The sequence below is a fragment of the Ursus americanus genome, chromosome 22 (assembly GCF_024610735.1).
Source record: "Ursus americanus isolate L20-20 chromosome 22, mUrsAme1.1.p, whole genome shotgun sequence".
In the NCBI taxonomy this organism is placed as follows: Eukaryota; Metazoa; Chordata; class Mammalia; order Carnivora; family Ursidae; genus Ursus; species Ursus americanus.
In genome coordinates this window covers 51610884-51632129 of record NC_142148.1, presented here as the reverse complement: position 1 = coordinate 51632129, position 21246 = coordinate 51610884, and the positions used below count along the sequence as shown (strand labels likewise).

At 45.0% G+C, this 21246-nt stretch overlaps 1 protein-coding gene across 1 annotated transcript in view; it reads right to left on the bottom strand.

Annotated features, from left to right (window-relative positions):
• Positions 1 to 12022: 12022 nt before the first annotated feature.
• LOC123803136 (focal adhesion kinase 1-like) overlaps positions 12023 to 21246 on the bottom strand; it is a 62766-nt gene continuing 53542 nt past the window's right edge. Inside the window, exon 4 of the mRNA XM_087853858.1 lies at positions 12023 to 12352. Within this exon, the coding sequence (XP_087709984.1) occupies positions 12182 to 12352 (171 nt within the window). The 3' untranslated portion in view covers positions 12023 to 12181. The remainder of the gene's footprint in view (positions 12353 to 21246) is intronic.

Genomic DNA, 21246 nt, shown 5'->3' with positions numbered 1-21246 from the left:
CACAGAGCTCCCTCTGGCCCTTGGGACAACACCGGCCTGGGGCTCCTCTTTGCCATGTTCATTGGTTGATGAGTATTCAGCAAGAGCTTTCTTCCCACCTACCTCTGGGTTTCAAGTTCCTTTCCGACACGTGAGGGTATTTTTGGAATGATTTGCTCGGATATAGAATTTCCCCTCCACATGTAGGAATTTTACAAAAACAAAATCTTAAAGAATCATACACAAAATCACAACACTCCGCATGAGAAATTAAAAGCAGGATTAGAGGGATCATTATTCAGTCCAGTAATGTAGCCCAACTCATCAGTAGTATTTCTTGCAGGACTATGCGCAAAAGAACAAGAACAAGTCTCCTCAATTTCATGAACTTATCACACACACACACACACACACACACACACACACACACACACCTGCGTTAGCAGATGTCACCTATCCGGGAGCTGAAGAAGCCACACCAATTCAAAGTCCCATCAGCCTGGGGTGTTCTGGATCCTCTCCACCCCCACCTCCACCCGGCATTTCTCTTTCACCGTGGTCACTGATATTTACGGCAGTAAGTGTAGAGAGGACTGGGAACACCCTCATTTGATGACTGGCCATTTTGGAAATCTCCTTTTGTGAAACACCTCTTTTTTCTAAAGAGTTGTCATTCCCCCTCCCCAACCCCCATCTGACCTGTAGGCATGCCTTACATATTCAGGGCATGAGGCCATTGTTAGACTCCTATCTTCTGCCACTCCAAGACCTGTCTTTCACTCTCTTGGTGGTATCTTGCAAAACTTATTTTAAAAATCTTTTTATTTTAATGTTATCTTTTGAGGAAGAAAGTTCATAATTTTTATGCAGCCCTATTTATTCGTTTCCTTTTTAGGAAATTCTTTTAATGTTTTGTTTATAAAATATTTGCCTACCCAAACGTTATAAGAAGATCTATTTTTTCTAAAGTTTTATTACTGACGTTTAAAAAAATGTAATAGTCTCACAAGGAAAACATGCAAACAAAGTAGTAAATACAATTCTTTTGGTTCAGTTAAGGGTGGAAAAAATGCAAGGTACACACAAGTTCTGCTAAGAGTCTTAAGTGTCCATCTTCATTAAAATACACAACTGCTGAACAACGAGTTTCCCTTCTACATCTACTCAGAGCGAGGTCAACAATTTACTGCAGATATTCTGCGTGGGGCGGTCATTTGTGGAAGCACACCAGAGTTCATTTTGAACCGAGGACTTACCAGGCACTTCACATGCACTCTCTCCTAAGCCACGCAGCTGTCAGAGAACAGAGTGCAGTGAGCCATGCTTGGCAGGCCAGGAATCAGTGCTCTGCAAGCAGCAGCGGTCGGTCCTGAGCCACGCTTGGCAGGCCAGGAGACGGTGCTCTGCAAGCAGCAGCGGTCGGTCCTGAGCCATGCCTGGCAGGCCAGGAGACGGTGCTCTGCAAGCAGCAGCGGTCGGTCCCCAGCCACGCCTGACAGGCCAGGAGACGGTGCTCTGCAAGCAGTAGCGGTCGGTCCTGAGGCTGCACGCTCAGGGTCAGACAGGACACAGGAGGCTTTCACTAGGAATGTCATCTCATTTAATGATAAGGAAACAGACTCTGGATCAAACACTGGGCAGCCTGGCTGCACATCCCTGCTGCGACCAGCCAGCACCCTGATGATGCTGACGATGGCCTCAACGGACACATCATGACTACTCAGGGCCTGACAGTGATGGTTATGAGGACGTGACCCACAGCCTCCTTGTAGTCAGCCATGGCCCTGACAGAAGCAGGAAGGACGTGGGCTCTGCACCGGGACCGCCTGGGCTGGGACTCTGGCTCCGTGGCCCATCCACGGTCTGCCATCGCCTCTCTGCACCTTGGTGTCTTCGCAAGGTTGTCGGGAGCGCAGAACACCGAGCACACGCACCGGCACACAATAATCGCGGGCTCCACGGATTACTTATCACCCTAGTAGTCACTCCACAAATACTGACTCCAGCACCAACCCCATCCTAGGCACAGCTCCCGGGGTTGGGAAGACCCAGTGAACAGAACAGGCAAAGTGCCGGCTCTCTAAAAGTTTATATACAATTTGTGGCGAAAGTCAGACAGCAGATACACAAACATCCGTGGGCTGGCTGTAAGCGTGACAAAGACAAATAAGCGAGTTAAGGGTGAATAACAAGTGAGGAAGCATTATTCCACACAGGGCAGCTGGCAGAGGACACTCTGATTCAGTGACATCTGAATGAAGATCTGAGGGGAGGAAAGGAGTCGTTCAGTCATGTGCAGGGACAAGAGTTCTGACCTGTTGGAAGAGAATGGGCGACGGCCCTGAGGCTAGAGGATGTGTGGGAAGGCAAAGGCAGCTCGAGCCCAGAGCGCAAGCACTGAGTAGGAGGGCTGCAGGGAGAGGTAGGATCGGGAAGTGGCAGATCACAGAGGGCCCTGCACGTCCTGACTACGGAGCTCGGAGCACTGGGAGCACAGCAGTGTCGTCACAGGATGTATGTTTCTCAGACCAGGCAGGTGACAGTGTGTAGGACAGACAACAGGGCCCAGAGGAAGAAGCAGGAGGCCCGGAGGCCCCTGGCTGAGAAGTAATGAACCAGGTTAGTATCTCACCCTGTTTTCACTGATGGGAAAAACGCTTCAGGGCTTTAGGTAAGTGGCCCAAGGTCCCACAGTTAGGAAGAGGCAGACAGGGATTCCTCTGCAGCGAGTACATGCACAAATGCCGCGGAGCAGAATGAAACTAAGAGAAGGCCCCTGTGGCTCAAAAACAGAGGAAGAGAACTGACCTTACACTTGTGCTGGCAGGCTAGCTCTTCAGATCGTGGGAAGGATTCTGGTCCCTGCTTCAATCGGTACAGTCTGGCTTGTCTGTCCCCCCACAGCCCTGCTGAACTGCTCAAGGTTGCTTGATCTAATCGCATTCCATCACCCTGGTTCAGTCCTTAAACCACAGCACCCAACCCCCACAGCCTACTCGTCCACGAGTGCTGACATCCCCACTCCCCTCTCGTCCATGAAACTTACCATTCTCCTTACCCTTCCGGTACTATTCTAAGAGCCTGGCTGCATCCTGAGACACATTTCCACTATTCTGCTGTCTGCCATTCCATGGATTTCTGCATAGCAGCTAAATATAACAGGCCCCAAATAAATCATCCTTTTGCTTCTTCTAAGAAATAACTTCCTATTGAGACCACTGACACTAACCTCCTCAATCTTACCACCAACAATGAGCACCAAGATATCCATAAGCTAATCAACTAATGGCGAGGTGGAGGAAGTGTTTGGACAAAGAATCTGTTAACCTTGATACTGAGAAGGGTCAGCTAGCCAGTCTGTGTGTAGTGAAATAAACAAACCACCATTTCCAGAAACAACACAGATATTGTTGTTTCTTGATGGGTCCTGCAAATAATGTGGTATTGGACAACTCTTTCTTACAACAGACTTCCATTTAAAAATCCTCAAAGAAGGATGGAGATAGAAATTCATCGTTAGGAAAAATTGCAGCAGTAATAGCTGTAAGAAAGAATCATCAATAGTACTGAGATTAATGGGTGAAAATCAATGAGAAACAGAATACCTGCATAGTCTCAATATATCCCCCCAGCACGTACTTCTAATTACAAAAGAGAAAACAGTAACTTCACAGTGGAGAAACCTGGCCAGCACCTTAAACCAAGTGATCCAAGTGCAAATCACCTGTAAAAAGGAGTCGCCTCATCATCACAGACTTCCCGATAAGCTGTGCTGTGACAGCTTCAACAGCCTGGCTGTCGTACTCTTGCCAACAACACGCAACCTCAATATAACCATGAAAAAAACCCCAGACCAACCCCAATTGGCAGACACGGTACAAATAACCAGTCACTATTCTTCAGAAGTGTCAAGTTCATGAAGGACATAGACAGACTGAGGAACTGTCCCAGATTAGAGAAGACGTAAGGAGACCGTGAACAGCCACATAGTATCCTAGACCAGGAAAGGGATGGTAAGTGGGACACCTGTGGAAATTTGAGTAACATCTGTAGATCAGTTAATAGCACTGTATCCATGTTAAGTTCCTGGTTTCAATTCGTACTATGTTTATGAAAGTTTCAACATTTTAGGGGAGCGAGGTGAAGAGTATGCAAGGCTTCTGTCAACTATTCTTCCAACTTTTGATACATATTGAGAATCAAAAAGAAATTCGCAGACTGATTGTTCCATAACTGTGGTAACAACACCCGTAACACCCACCAGAACCGCTCTCCAGCCAGCCTCTCTGGAGCCAATCTGTGGCCGCAGACCCACCGGACACAGACGGACACTGACCTATCTCCCTGCTTCTCGTATCTGGTGCAGAAGCATCCAGTACATGTTTAACACCAGCAAACTGAAAGTCCGTCCTCGTTTTAAAGGTATCACTTCCAAACCTGTCAGAGCGCTCCTCTCTTTGTTGTCTTTCTGCTTTAAATCTCAGCAATGCAGGATTACAATGAAAGACTTACTTTTAAATGAAGGCATGAGCAGAGGCAGTGTCATTTCAAGGTAACACAGGAAACCATGAAACATAAATGAAAGCTTCCTAAACTATCATTATTCATTTTCACTTGTCACCTTTGAAAAATGGCACCTTTCCTCTCTGTAAAAGACTTTTTCTCCTGCCGAGGTCTGAAACCAGTGGTGTCCTTGCAGAGCGAGGGGCTGCTACACGGCAGGGACAGAGCAGCGCTAAGCAGGACCGTGTCTTGGTAACAATGAGGAGGGTACTCTGCACTTGCTCGGCAAAGCCCCACAACACTTTCTCAAAGGCCACACGAGCCATGTCTCAGACCTGGCCCTCGAAGCCCTGGATTCGACAATCAAAAGGACTGGACCATTTCCCCCAAAGCTCAGACAGTCTATTTATACCTGACTAAGCCAAACAGACCACTCTACACAGGTGACTCCAGATACCCAAATTTAATTACCAAAATTTGGTTCATTAGAAAGATCTAAGTGCTAAACTTTGAAGTTGAAATCTGTCTGATGGAAATCCCTCAAAACTGCAGGACACTGTTTGCTGCAGTATCGATTAGGACGGTATTGTGACGTCCTGGGGTGTCTCCCTTATGGAGACTGGGGGGCAAGCTGCTCCTCCCAGAGAGGCTCTGGATGACTTCCCTCTGGTCCTTTACTTACATGAGCCACATTGTCTTACTTAATTGATGTGTTCCCAACAATATTCTTTTAGGGGTTTTTTTTTCTTCACTTTATAAAAGCTTATCATGCTGTATGTCATCTTCTGGGACTTACTTTTTTTTTTTAATTAAGGTAAAATTCACATAACAAAAAATTAGCCTTTTTATAAAGTGTACAGTTCAGTGGTACTTAGTGTACTCACAACACCTTCCTGGAAGACTCAATTCTGCCACGAAGTTACGTAGCTAAGATTCGTCCATACTGCTGCACATCCCTACTGTTCGTCCATTTTCACTTGCATGACGTTCTTGCAACTCTAGCCCGGAACAGACACCTAAGAGTCTCTCAAGGACAAAATCTGCAGTGGAAGTGCATAGAGTGGGCAACGCCCCGATTTTCAAGCTGTTCACCAGATGGCTGTACCCATTTACCTTCTCACCAGCAGTGCAGGCAAGAGCCTGCTGGAGCCACCGCCTCTCCACTGTCAACAACTTACTTTTGGCCACGCGGAGAGTGGCAGACGGATCGTGCGGCCCAGATTCCCATCTCCCTAATGGGCGAATGAAGCCGACAGTGGCTGCCTATGATTACTGGCCAGACTTGTGTTCTCTTTATGACGATACCGTCGTGTTTCTGGCCCATTTAGTGAATTGTCTGCAATTTTCATATCAACCGGAAGAACTCTTGACACCATCTTTTGTTCATTACATATGTTGCAAATATCACCTCTCACTTGCAACTTGCTTTTTGCACTTTTAAAAATATACCTTTTGATATACAGAAGTTCTTTATCTTAATAAAGTCAAATCTGCTTTCTTTCCTTTTATAGTGAACACTTTGGGGGTATTAAATCTTCCTACTGCAGGACCAGAGACACAGTCAACTCTATTTTCCATTAAACTTTGTCTCACTTGATCCATCTCAAGTGGGTGTCTGTGTATTACTTGAGGTAGGATCTAACTTTGTTGTTCTTCCCACAAGGAGAGCCATTTATCAAATCAGCCCTTTCGTTTCCCCAGTGGTGAGTCATGATGCCTCTGTGAGGTCACACTGCCTGCCTCAGTTACAACCCACTGTGTGCTGCAAGCTAGCTCACAGAGGTGTTTGAAGAGCTGAGGACTCAGGAGAGCACGCTTCTATCTCAGGATTACTGGACCATATCAACAGAGCCTATAGCAGAGAGTCCAAAAAGAAAAAAAATCTATGTTCAAAAACCTCCCGAGAATGGAGACTGACATCCAATTATTCTGGTGAGTCCTTTGAATAAGACCTTACTTCTCAAAACTAAAGCCAGGCGTGCAGCTGCCCTCACAAAGCCACCCATGAACTGAGAAGACGCCTGCTAGCGAGGAGAAAACACTACCAATCGTTTGTTTCTTGTCCGTACCTGTTTTACACAGGAGTAGACAAGAAATAGGTGAGCACATGGACTCCACTCTCTACCCTCCACCAGTGGAAGCTGTAGGATGTCAAGGAAGCTGTTAATAAACCTCTCAGAACAGCAGGTTTCTCACAAGTGAAGTGGAAAAAGGTGAGTACCCACCCACTTGATAAAACTATCATAGTAAGAATTAATTTTGGTAAAGTAAGCCAAGTGCTTCGCACAACGCCCTCCACATATAAGCAACATGTGTTAGTGTGAAAACACTGCAACGGACACACACTAGTAATGAATACACGTTACTATTCCACCATACTGTGTTTCCTCTTACTTGACACTCTCACCACCACTAATTCACTTCTCACTTAAAAAGTTTTTACTGGGGGGCGCCTGGGTGGCACAGCGGTTAAAGTGTCTGCCTTCGGCTCAGGGCGTGATCCCGGCATTACGGGATCAAGCCCCACATCAGGCTCTTCCGCTATGAGCCTGCTTCTTCCTCTCCCACTCCCCCTGCTTGTGTTCCCTCTCTCGCTGGCTGTCTCTATCTCTGTCAAATAAATAAATAAAATCTTTAAAAAAAAAAAAAAGTTTTTACTGGGTGCCTACTACTTACCAGGCACAACTAGCTAGAAACGAGGCACAGATCAGACAGTAAGACCAAGGCCCTGTGGGAGAAAAGTCATCCAGTGGATCGGCAGTGGGCCCTACAGACAGAACGGTTGGAGAAGACCACAGGAAGAGAGGAGAGCAGAGCACTCGCCCTAAATGATGGGAGGTCTAAGCCATGCTGGAAACGGCAGGGGAGCACATTCACCAGAGTCCCAGCAGGTACAAAGACTCCAAGCAGCAATACACACTTGGCTTGTTCAAGAACCAGGAAGAGAGCCATGTGGCTAGGGTGGAGCAGGTGGAAAGTTCTCCAAGATAAAAGTCTGTCCCATTCACCAGGCAAGAAAGCTGGCGGCAGAGAAGATCCTGACCCAGTACTTTTGAAAAGGGAACACTGAAATGTCAGAGTGCAAGCCGCCGGAGTGCAGGAAGGGGAGTGAGAGCAAAAGGAGATGGGGCTGAGAGATGATCAGGACTCTCGAGTTGGCTCCACGGATGATGAGGAACTACTGGAAGCCTCTGCAGAAATGATTTACATATTTCCCTGGATGTGTATACTTTTAAAGACTTTTCAGCAAGTCCTATGAGCTCTACCTTAAAAAATCCTTGTATAACTGCTTTTCACTCCTTCTATTACTGCTCCCCCAAGCTACCAGCTTTTAGGATTTTTGTCTGGTTAGGCAAAAACTGGTTTATTGGTTTCCTGTAGGTCTATTGAATGAAAGTGTGATTTCGATGCCAAAGGCTGGTCTATAGAGACAAGAACGAGGAAAAAAGGTCACTGGAGCAGCCCCCAAATTTAAATGCTAAGCAGAAGACAGTGAATGGTCAGTAAAGTAGGAGGGTTGGGCACGCAAGAGGTGAAGCACAGAACATTGTTAGGTAAGAAATGACTGACAGCATCAGCTCCTAAAGGAAGGTGGACTGGAGGGCGAAGGGGAAGAGCCCATGGGAGGTATAGAACAAGGCAGCAAGCCAGATCCTCAGCAAACTGGGAGTTTTACTTGGAACCATGAACTATTTAGGAATGTGTTTTCAAACTGATTAACACATTGCCATGTGCAGGCCTCTGTATTTCCATGTTAAAAAGGATAGTGAAAATCATAATTGAAAAATTGTTTACTATTGTTTGTTTTCTTTTTAATTATTAGGAGAGCTAAGTTTTAATCTTTTATTACTATTTTTGCTTTATGTATTTTGAGAAATGTTTTTAGAAACTTACAAGTTTAATTGTTCCATCTATTTCTACTCTTCATAAATTCTTGTGAAATGAGCCTTTTATTACTATGTGGTTGTTCTCCATATCCCTAAGAATGTTTTTCTGTCTTGAAACTTTTAAAACAGGGTTTTAATAAAGCAATACCAATCCCCTCATCCCCCTGGTGAGTAGGTAGGAAAATTCTTCTGTCTATTCATCCATCCATCCCTCTCCTATCTATCCATCCACCCATCTCTCCAGCCAGCCAGCCATCTATCCTTCTATCCATCCATCCATCCATCCAACCATCCATCCATCCATCCCTGTATCTATCCATCCATCCATCTTTCTACCCATCCATCCACCATCCATCATCTCTATCCATCCATCCATCTTTCTATCCATCTATCTATCCATCCATCTCTTTGTATCTATCCATCCACCCATCTTTCTATCCATCTATCCACCCATCCACCCAACTTTCTATCCATCCATCTACCCAACACCCATCCATCCATCTCTCCAAACACCCATCCATCCATCTTTCTATCCATCTATCCTTCTATCCATCCATCTCCTTCTCTAACCACCCATCCACCCACCACCCATCCATCTTTCTATCCATCTACCCATCCACCCACCCATCCATCCATCTTTCCATCCATCTATTCATCCATCTTTCTATCCATCCACCCATCCATCCATCCACCCACCCACCCATCCATCCATCCACCTGCGCACCATCCATCTATCTAAATAAAATTAAACAGAATAGAATGCCTCTGGATGAAAACCTTACAATTCAGTGTTCTAGTGAGGCTGGGTATGGTTTTGTGAAGTACATATGTAGACCTATATGTACATAGTTCTGAGACACGTACATGTATATGTGTACCGCATCTTAAGGTAAAATATTTCTTCCTGTAAGTCACATAAAAATGTCTTCATCATCACTGTTTTAGATACCTGTCATAAAGAGCAGATAGCTGGACTCTATTTTTTAATCACACACTAACAATCTCTGACCAGTTACTGTTAGTCTGCTTGAGCTTATTTCCAAAGTCTAGTCTGTGACTCCTCTTTGTCCTGCTTTCCAGTCCCTTCCTTCTCTCCTTGCTGTGTGTCCCTAAAACTTACTCACCCACATATTATTTAGCTTATAAAATCTACTTCTAATGTTTCATGGCTGTCTTAATATACAATTTTTTTATTTTTTATTTTTTAATACATAATTTTAAAACGTGGTTGATAGCTTCAATTCTGACAACCTCTCTTCTGACATGCATCCACTATTTGGGTTCTACTTTTTTAATATAAAAAAATCAGTTCTTATCATTATTTGTTTTTAGAGCCAATGCTTACTTTGAACCACCCAATTTTTTCCCTAGTACTCCTTCTTGTATCTGAAAACCTCCTTCGGAAATCACTTTTCTTTCTCCTGAAATATGTTTGTAGGATGGCAAACTCTCTGAGGAAAGTACCTCTGTCACCCTGCTCTTGAATGGCAACTGAATCTGACGAACAAATACAGGTCGCCAGTTACTTTTTCTCACCACTTGGAGAGAAATGTGGAGAATTGTGAATTTTTCCCTGGTTGCTTTTAGCATCATCTCTTTTTCTTTTGTACACTATTTGACTATAATCCACCAAAGTGTAGATTTATTTCATTAACCCTGTTTGGGATCTTACGTTAGTCCTATACCTGAGGACTTCTGGTATTTGCCACTTCTAGAAAATTCTCAGCTATTGCCATTATCTCTTTGGAGTATTTCTTTTTCCTCATTCTTTCTATTCTCTTTGAGAGCCCTGCCCAGAAATGGGTTGACATTCTCATTCTTCATGCTACATAACGTGCTTTCATACCTACCACATGTTTATCTCTGTGGGCTATCTTTTGGGAAAATTTTCTCAGATCCACACTTCTGTTTACTAATTTTTCAGCTATATCTAATTTGCTGTTTTATCCATCCAGTGGTTTCTAGAACTTGTGTTTGGCCTTTTTTCAAAGCTACTTGGTTCTTTTTAGAATAGCCTTCTGTTTCTTACTGACACTTTACGTTCCGCCTCCTTTGGCATGCATGGACAGGCAGTATAAAGCCTAACCCTCCCAGAAGCACCTACAGGGCCCACCTGTGCCTCCAGCCTCTTGTCCACACACCTTCACTGGTGCAGACAGTGCACTGTCAGACCACTTCTTGGAGCTAAAACCGCAGCAGTCCTCCTGAGATGGGCACGTTCATTGAAAAAGCCTGCACTGTGAAGTCAGCTACATTCAAGTCAAAGCTGTGTCCCGAGCTCTGTCCGTAATTGGAACTTAAATCAAGTTTGTTGCTTGTTTCCTCCGTCTTCACCTTATAAGACTGGGGAGAGCTATGTGACATACATATTTTACAGGCTGCAAATGTACAAAGAGTGCACAGCTGGCCTGGCGCCTGGCTCCAGCCACGCCTCGGTGACGATACAGCAGTGGCGGTATCTTCACCACCTCCGTCAGCGTCAGGTTCAGCACTGCGTGTGGCAAAGTTCTACCTCGCCCAGTCTATGCTTGCCTTACTTTTGAGGGTTCAGGCTCCATGAAAAAGAGTAGTGCCCACTCACCTTTACTTGATATCAAGCAAAATAAGTTGGCTTAAAAGAACAGAAACAGAGCTTGTATATGCAGCGGTCTACACTCCGCATCTTACTGAGCACTAGGGCTACCGTCATAATGCACTGTGCCTCTGACTTGTCCATATAAATTAAGAAGGTAATAGAATTGTATGGAATAAAAATACCTGCAGGTATTTTTAACTAACTTCTAGGTATTCCTGGCTTTTAAACACTTATTTGATTGACTGGCAAAAGAGCTGGAGGTCAAATCTCTGCTAGCCATTGATGTAACCCAACCAAACTATATTATCACGGAATATCCTGTTAGCTTGTCAGTTCCAGCTGTTTGATAAAGCTGAAAATACAAGCATATTTCTCTGGTAAACTGTAACTAGGACAAGATCGCATTTGACTAGAGATTTATTAACCTTCACATGTTTGTTTTTCTTTTCAAATGTGTCTTCTAATCGATTTGGGTGCTGAACTGAAAGTGACCAACACTGAGTACCGTCCCCAATCCACAACCACCTTTGTCTCTGTGACTGTGTCTACAAAAACAAGGGTGCCTGCGCACGGGGCTCACCTCCTCTCACACTCTAGTGTTTTACACATATGGTTTCCGGCTAACGTGTTGCTCTGCTTAACAGTGGAAAAAATTATTATTTTTTGGAGAGAACCAGAGAAAGGACAATTGTAGAGAATCCTTTTAATTCACTTTCAGTCACAGCAGTCTCACTAAGGTCAGGACGAGTCACTACCTCATTTAATTCTAGCACGTGAATGTCAAGTACACACCCAGTCCTCTCAGGCGAGCCGGAGCGTACCGGCTCGGGAGCCGTGCTGCCCGTTCATGAGATAATTAGATGTGGTCTCCTCAGGGCTCAGGAAGTCCTGCTGCACAAAAGAATGCTAACAGGCCAGAAAGGAAAAGAATGAGGAATTGAGCTCTTCAAGCCGAGGCTGAAACAAAGGAGTCCTGACAAGAGAAGTGTGACTAGCCAAAGGCCATCACCACAGAACCCCTGAGAAGCTCAGGCAGTCCAGAGTCGGTGGTGCCACAAAGACAGACGGAACAGAAGTCTAGAAGAGATCACTGGTTAATCATTACCAGCCAATTTTATTTATACAGGAGTCGTAATTACAATCAGTAAGAAAATTAAGCAAAGACGTTCATCCTCTTGTGTGTGATTTAATATGCAAACAAATCAAGTGTGAGTCACGCCAAAGTAGGTATGTAATCTTACTTCCACTCCTCTGGTGGGTGTGCAAGTTCATACTTCTCCCTCACATTGGAGACACCCATATCCAAATGGAGCCAGTGAACCTCCTCTGACCGCAGGTGACTGAGGCGAAATCCATAGCAGGCCACGTGCTTTACTTTGTGACTGTCCACTATCTTCTGAATGCTCCCCTAAAACATACCCCCCACAAAAATGACTGTTATAAACAAACAGAAAAAAAACAACTGTATGCTAAAAATTAATGCAATGTGAATTTCTTTTAGTTAGTTAGCAGAAATCTTTGGTAAAAAGAGTATCAAGTTAAATAAATTACTTCATTTTTCTCAGGAATGTTTTTTCTCAAATAGTATTTTTATGAACAAGGAAGAGTTCTGAATAAAACACAAGAGGCTCTTCCCTTTTCATTAGTGATAACCGAGGCACGGAAACGTAACATGCATTTCTGCAGCTCTACCTCTGCGGCACCCCCAAAACCTGACCAAGAATTCCGGCCGCCCCCTGGAGGTCACGTGCTGAGAACTAGACCTAAGGAGGGGGTCCCACTTTCTGAACCCAGGACAGCATACTGGTTTAGACCAGGCTACAACTTCATGTCATTTCTTAAGAAACACAGTTAGAAACATACAATGAAGGCCACGCTTCTGATAGTATCGATGATGTAGGAGAAGTTACTGGAAGCTAGGCCTACCCAATCTACTATGAGCTCTCTGTCGCTTACAATGCAGCAATCTAAAATAGTCCCCAAACCTAACGCTCCTGACACACGTGCCCATGAGTTCAGAGTTGAAGGCGGCAGGGAAGGCTGCCTCGCAAAGATGAAGCTTATCCTGGGACGAGGGCAAGGAAGCCGTAACCCCGAGTCTTGACCTGTGCTCTCACGGTTGTGGAGGTCTCGTGCGTACAGGGATGTAAATGGGCAGCACATATGGAAGACTCACAGGGGAATACAGCAGAGACCATCCGCTCCCTTACGTGAAGGTGTGCTCATGATAACCACTGCACTCTTCTCAACACTTCAGGCCATTCATAATTTTTAATGAGGCTGCTATTAACATGCAAATGACTGCTAAAGAAAATCACTGTTTTTTTAAATTAGCAATTAACTGAAAGCATATTACTTGTAATATAAGGCACATCTTAAAAAGTTCCTACGTATACTAAATATGTCTATATTAGGGCATGATGCCGTTGATAATAAGAATGTTCCTATCCCTACTCATGAGAAAAGATAAGTAACGTGTCCTATATATGCAGAACCTGTCAAGGACCCAGTGTGTCCACACTAAAGGCATCATCACCTGCCCGTGGTCAGCCTCCCCTTCAGACTACTGGATCCCAGGAGAAGGTTGTGTATCAAGCACGGGAGAGTGACATCATCGGGGAGAAAGCACGGACAAAGGACAGGCTGGAGGCGTCAAAGGCAGATGAGCTCTCTGTGGGACAGGAAGGATGTGTGCAGCCTACAGATGTCTGGGTGAAACTGAAGTAAGCATAAATGTCCTTCCTGGCTTTTGATTCAAGGCCCAGAATCTCTGTCAGGCCACCACGAAAGACGCTGCAGGTTGTGTCTACCCAAGGGCACCCAGCCACGGGGCAGCGGGAGCCGAAACCCAGCCCGCCCCCTAGTCTTCACCTCTTGTGCTCTGGGGCAGGGGATCTGCCTAGGGGGAAGAGACAGCCATTTCGAGTAATTCTTTCAGCGGCAACTTCTGCAGCTTCTCCTTGCCAACAACACAAATCCCTGAGCTGCACAGGACAGGCACTGGCGCCGCTTTCGAATTCCCACGAAAGCGCTTTGTCTTCCTGTCCCAGCTCTGCCAATTCACTACCGAGAGCACACCGACACCGGTGGCCCTCACTAAAGCTCGGGTTTTAGCACATCTCTTTACTCCACAGTAGCTCCCTGCTAGCACAGACTCCAGAGCTGCCTCTCTGCTGTTAGGGCCGAAGTTGATGTTCACATCCGTCCCCAACCCTCTGTCTCACCAGGTCTATCCTTCGGGGACAAACGGTTTCTTACTGTTGATGTACCATCCACAGTCTGAGAGAAATCCTACCCTTTCTGGATGCCCTCCCTGATGACCCCTAGCAAAGGTTATCTTCATGACCTCTCAAGGAATGGGCACACAGATGCCTACCTGCAGAGAGGCAAGTGTACGGACGCTTAGTCCAGAGCTGCGGAGCCCAGGGGAAAGACAGGCTCCCACTCTGGAGTTTTATGGGATAGATACAGTTTTAGTCCATTCACTTGATCACGCCACCTGAAGACACCCAGTGTGACCTCAGGTTGGGTTCTGTTGAACAGAGTTCCCATCCTACAGAACCTCCTCATTAAACAAGGTAGCAACTTTCACTTTCCACTAAAAAATTAAAAGCAATAAACACACAGACATTTCCCTTTATTTCACGTTTTGCTTTTTCTTTATGCTTCCATACTGTGTTCTGTCCTGTTTCTCTAGAACTCCTGAATATCTCACTGCTGACTCAGTTTGAATGGTGGCCAAGATTATGAATACACAAGGACTTCTATATTTGAAGCTCAGTACATACACTCAGTAACTTAAATAATTTTGAGAACCAAATAGTTGGTTCTGCATAACTGAAAAATAACTTTGAGGACTAGGTATTTAGTAAGGAATGCATACTCAAAAACAAAAAACAAAAAACAAAAAACCCAAACCCAACATTACTACCATATGGAAAAGTATGCATGTATTATTTCTGGAAGACGTACATTCAGAAAAAGATCTCTAGGGAGATAACAGGACAAGGCTTTATAATTTGCCACTAATGGCAGCTGAATTACATTTAAATTTCTCATCCTGGTTTGATGTCCCAGGACAATCCTACCCTACAGTATATAAACCTACACTTTGCTACTCTGAACTATCCCTTTACTCATCTGTATCATATCCCAGAATTTGGAAATATATAATTTTCCTGATTAATTTTCACATGAGATATTCGCAGGAAAAGAATTCTTCTTGAGGATGAAAAGACACTAGCCAGTGTGTACACCAGGCTTCCATCTTATCAGGAACATAGCACGTAGCCTCAGAGCCATTCTACTACGGGTGGACAGTTATTTTCTTGTCAGCTTCCTTGTTCTGGGGGAGAAAGGGAAGTGGAGATGCACGCAATTCTGCTATGAACGAGCTTCTAGCTGGCATCGTACACATGCAGCAGCACTGCTTAGAAACAGACGCACTGGGTCAAAAGCTACTTTAAAATGTGACGTTTTGGAAGTATGGCCACCAGGGAAACTATACCAATTATACTTGGCACACAATGTTAGAGACTGTCCTTCACCTCATGCCAATGCTGGGTAAAATTAATCTTAAAGTGTTTATCGATGTGATGGACCATAGAAGGGGGGGCATTTCATTATTATAATTTACATTTCCCTCATTATATACTAGTGAGATGACACTGTACTTTCATTTCTAAAAGTTCTTTTTATGATTCTGCTTGGTTCCACTTGGTCACTTATCTTTCAGACTATGCTCTAGAAAGAAATAATGACCTTTCCACTGGTAGAAAGAAATCCTGCAAACCATTCCTTCATGTTCATCCACTCTTGAATGTTCACTCACTCTTTTGGTCATTTGCATCTAGCCTACATCTGGTGGTAAGACAGCACCCTTAGCCTCCAAAGCCTTAATCTAGAAGGAGAGAGGTGAGCATGAACAGTCTGTGGGGAAGGTGGCAACAAGATAACAAGAGATACTTGCTGTGTCTAGCTGTCTTCTCACAGTGATTTGCAAGATGTCTTTATTCTGAGAGAGATCTAAAACCACACACTGTGTTGTGAACAGTGCTCGTGTCTCTACTTCCCCCCAGGAGTTACAAGTGCACTCATCACTACTGATCTGTTTGTTACAACATCCAGCCGTTATTTTTCTGCGTCTCTCTTTCAGATGCTCCTCACAGTAAGGAAACTGACAGCTGTTACTGTCCTCGGCTCCTCCTGTGCAGGTCTTTCTGTACCACAAAGAAGGCGTGGAGATCCACACCCTGCTCTCAACATGAGTGCAGCCCTTCTGTCGGCTCAGCACTCACGCAGAAGTCGGCCCCAACTCGGCCAAGACAAAGCACGCCTGTGTCTATCTGCTCCCTACTGCTGCTGTAACCAATAACCACACACGGAGGGGCTTAAAAGAACACAAACGTATACTTCTCCGTTCTGGAAGATCCCAAATCTGAAATGGGTCTCACTGGGCTAAAATCCAGGTGTTGGAAGGGATGTGCTGCTTTCTGGAAGATCTCGGCTGGCTTTCTCCAGCTGCTAGAGGCCCCTCTGTGCGTCTGCACTGCAGCCAACCCTTCATCCGCAGTCCCCTCCCTCGGACCACAGCCAGAAAAGGTCTGCGGCTCCTCATCTCCCCCATCTCAAGGTCCTCTTCATCTCGGTAACATCTTCAAAGTCCCTTCTGCCATGGAAGGTCACATATACACAGGTTCTAGATTAGGATGTGGACCTCTTTAAGGGCCATTCTTCTCCCTACCACAATCGCCACCTCTAAGCATCTAGTGATAAGAGAATTCTTTCTCATGCTCTTACTGTCCCATATTCTTCTTAACACTGCTTTTGAGTCTGTTTTTTTCCTTAAGGATTTTCTTTCTAGTTTCTTCCTGGACGATACTCTCCCTCCATTAAAGGAATAATTTAACTAAAATCTCTGTAGTCCTTTCCTGCACCAAAGTTATTTGAAAAACCATAATCAGTGTTCGAGCTTTTAAATGCACATTCACCCGATCCTCTATCAGACAGAAGTTTACGTCTGAGACACACATAAGGCATCTGTGACACCACCTAGCAGTGAACACTGGAGACCACGGGACTACCACACACGGAGTTCCCCAGGCAGCCCTCTGGGCTGAACTCAGGGAAAACTGCCTGCTGGCTGCCTTCCCCTACAGCCACTAGCCATTCTTAGCACAGCACTGTTCACAGAGCTCCTAACTCCCACAAACTCAGAGAATCCCACACTGTTCACGTGTCTGCCCACTCTGGTCAGCAAGCCGATTTTAAATTGGTCAGAATGCTTCTCTCTACTGTTATTCTTCCTACTACCAGCTTGGTTGCAATAGTTAGTCCTAATCCAACCAACTCCATTCACCTTTTAGCAAACTACAGGACTGAATTTCTTGTGTTCACTTCCTCTTGCAGGTTCAGGTAATTACATCACCTTCCTCTAGAGGCTCACGATGAGCACTGAAACCTCGCAGTGTACTACGTAGTCAGGAAAGGGCACTGGGCCTGTTAATAAACTTGAAGATAACTTTGAAGGTGACAAGAATATTGTCCAACAACTCAACTGCAACTTAATCTTTAGCAGCATTATATGGTACTTGCCCAGATTTGGTGTCTGGGTATAAAATGGATTATTCTAGACCCTGTGATTTAAGGAAAATAGTAACAAGGTAGGAATGAAGGTCTGACAGAAGTTATCAGTAAGGACAGGTATGGTTTTCAATAGGTGTAATCTCTGATTATCAATTCAATTTCTTTTACGGTCATCAGTCTACTACTTTCTACTTCTGCAACCAATGTTCCTAATTTACATTTCTGTCAGAAGTACTCCATTTCATCTAGGATTCGTGTAGTTACTCCAATGGGGCTCTGTCAAGCACCAGTCTGTGTGCCTGCTAGGCCCTGCTGAAGATGCCGGGGACAATACCAGGAGGCAGAAAGGCCCCTGCTGTCACAGAGCTTACGGTCTAGGGGAAGAAAGCAGAGAATAAAAGAGCAAACAAATCAAGAAACAAGACAATCTCAGCAAGGACAAATCATCATCAAAATGGGGTGATGGGCAATAGAAAAGGTGGCAGAGAGGGAGCTCTCCGGGGTTGGGAGGCTGAGGGAACGAGGGCAGTCACTGGAAATAAGAACAGGCCACAAAGAGCCAGATCCTGTAGGTCCTCGTAGGCTGCTGAAGGAATCTGGCTTTCCTCTGAGAGAAATGGGGAGTTGCTGGAGGTTTTGAGCAAATGACTGATTACAAGACTGGCATGTTAGAGAAACAGCGCAGGAAGCTGAAAGTCAAAGGGAGCGAGCTGGAGGAGAGAAGGTCATGGGGCGCAACAGGGAGAGGAGAGTCAGGGGCTTCTGAAGGACCTGAACGTTCACCCTACATGAGACAGGAAGCCACAGGAAGGTTCTGAGTTGAGGAGTGACACGCTCTGGCTTTCGTTTTCATAGGGTCACCTGGCTGCTGGGCTGTAAACAGACTCAGGGGTTCCAGGGGGACAGCGGGATGTCAGGAGACCATGTGGCTCGAAGAAGGTGTCGCAGTAGGGGTCAGATGAAGTGGGTGGATTCTAGGTGCATCTGGGGACCGTGTGGCAGGACCGGCTAACGTACTGGGTGTAGGGCGTAAGCAAAGGAGGAGCAACAGATGATTCTAAGTGTCTGAAAGAAGGGAAGCCCTCAGACTGACACACAGTCCTTTCAGAGTCAGAAGCGTAGAGACGGAGAGGGGCAGATGCAGCTGGGCGGCACACAGGTCCCAAGTTCAGAGGGAGACCAGTCAGAATGAGGGCAGGTGTGGAAAAGGCAGAGCTGGATTAAACGGTGGTCACAGCTTGAAGAGACCAAGAAGATGGAGGAGAGGTGCACGGGGGCTGCACGGAGACCACCGCACGGTGGTGACCTGTGGCCGCCTGCATCCCTACAGCACTTCTTTCTGGGTTCACGGATCTGTTCTATTATGTCTCCTGTTTTCTTAAAGACAGCCTGTGGGATTAACGTTCTACACCCTTATTTCTCTAAAGACACCTTCATTCGCAGTCTTCATGATTGGTAGTCTGTCTGGAAGACTTCTGCGGTACAACTCACTTTCCTGAGCCCTGAGAAGATGCTGTTCCAGTGTTGTCCTGCATCCAGCATTGCTGATGAAAAGTTTGATGTAAATGTCATTCTGTTTCCCAAGTAGGGGATTCCTCTGGTAGAATCTGGAATTTTCTATACACCCTTATTATTCTGAAGTACCACTACAATGTTTCTAGATGACCATTCTTATTCAACATAGTCCAGCATGAGTTAACCCCAATCTGAGCTCTGGAGCTGCCTGGGCCTTGCTACTGACCCGGGGCCAACGCTATGGCTGAGGTAGGTGATGTCTGCCTCCGTGGGCTGCTGCTTATTTAGGGGCAGGATGCGCCAGTCTGCCAGCACTTGGCAGGAATCATGACCGGTGTTATGACTCGCACCTGATTTTGGTCCCATCTGGGCAGCCACACCAGCCAGGTTGAGGCAGATGACGTAGACAGAACGTGCTTACGTGCCCATCTCACAGAACCCCCCCCCCCCCCGAAGAAGGTGCTGGGCCTCCTCCTACACAGGTGGCCACGTGGGCCAGGGATGGCCTCCGAGTGTCCGAGGCCATGAGGCCTGCACCTGAGACACTGCTTTGTACGCTTTGCCTATAAATGGTGGAGTCCTAGGAATCCTTTCAACAACCATTTATTAAAATAAAGTAGCACATATCTGTAAAAGGAGTAAAATTGCTAACTGCAGCATGAGAAATAAAACCTCTATAATGAATTACAACAAGAATCCAGATATTTTCTCAAGGCCTCCAAAGGTGCTGCTTCTTGAGTCAAGCAAATTACTTTCTACTGAGCACAACTGTCTAGCAGAAATGAAAATGCAAGCTGTACATGTTCCTTTAAAATTTCTAAAAATAAATAAATAAATAGAAATGGGTGAATTCCATTTTAATAACATATTTCATTTAACCTACTATATGTCAAGAACATGATCTTTTCAACAGGCAATCAAAACAGGTTATTAATGAGATATTTTACCTTCTTTTTTCACACTAAGTCTTCAAAACCTTGTATTTTTACACTTACAAGACATCGGCTGAGACTGGCTACGCCCGAGTGTCCACCTGCTGCACACGGCGACCGGAGCAGGCAGTGCAGCAGGGTGGGGTCTGAATCGAATTATTCAGCTCCTTTGGGTTGTTTTCTAATATTCGGTTACTTTGGATAACAGTAAGCGATCTCTTTTCAGAAACTGGGCAGCCTGGCTTCCTCTTTGCTACCATTATTAAATGGTCTGTTGCTTTCTACCAAATGCCTATGCTTCCACTCTGAACTCAGCCCCCCACCCCATTTCTGCCGGAGGTCACTGGCCCTCAAACGCTGCCATGTTCCTTCCACTGTACCCCTAACGATATATGCCGGTTCCTTTATCTGTAGTGTTCCTTGTGTGGTGCTTCTTGGGGAGAAAGACTGCATGGACATGTGCTTCAGTACTATTCTGTTCAGTTGTGCAAATCCATTACTTTAGAATTAAACTACTGCATTTTCAAATGTTATAGCATTAAATGAATGTGAGTGATGAATAACGCCCACCTTCCATCACAGGAAAAGCTGTGGTGAACCAATGCCAACTCAGAGTTCTTTGCCTCAAGGTGAAAATCATCAACTGATGGGAGCTATTTAATTTCAAACATTTATCAATTACTATGAAGTAAAACCACCTGGTTCTCAGGCACATGGATTTGCTCATATTGATCTTCATAAAAGTCCGACGAATATGTTCTCATAACTTAGGAATGTGAATCTGGTTTAAGTTCTTCTTCACAATATAAATGTTTTCATCTGGTAAGTTTGTAACATTGGCTAAAGGCTTGACATGTGCCCAGGGATCATTGGTTTTCTCCTTGATATGGATCCTCTTGTGTATAGTAAATTTGATACCAAAACACCTTTGTCGTGGAGCCTTTCCACGGTGCATTTTCAGTTATAATCAATCTTGAATGTTTGCTAAATGTCTTGTCAAATTCACATCTCTGAAAGGGCTCCCCTCCTGTACAAATACTCGGAAGTTTATTAAGGCTGATGCAGTGCTTTAAGAGACTTCCTCATTCACTGTAACTGAAATTCACAAAGACTAGAACATATACTAAGAGCCTTCCCATAAGCTCTACATTTGCAAGGTTTCTCTCCAATATGAATCTTCCAATTAACATTAAGGTAGAACACTGGCTGCTGGCCTTTCTACCAAGTGACTCTGTTTATAAAATTAAATATAAAATAAAACTATGGGAAA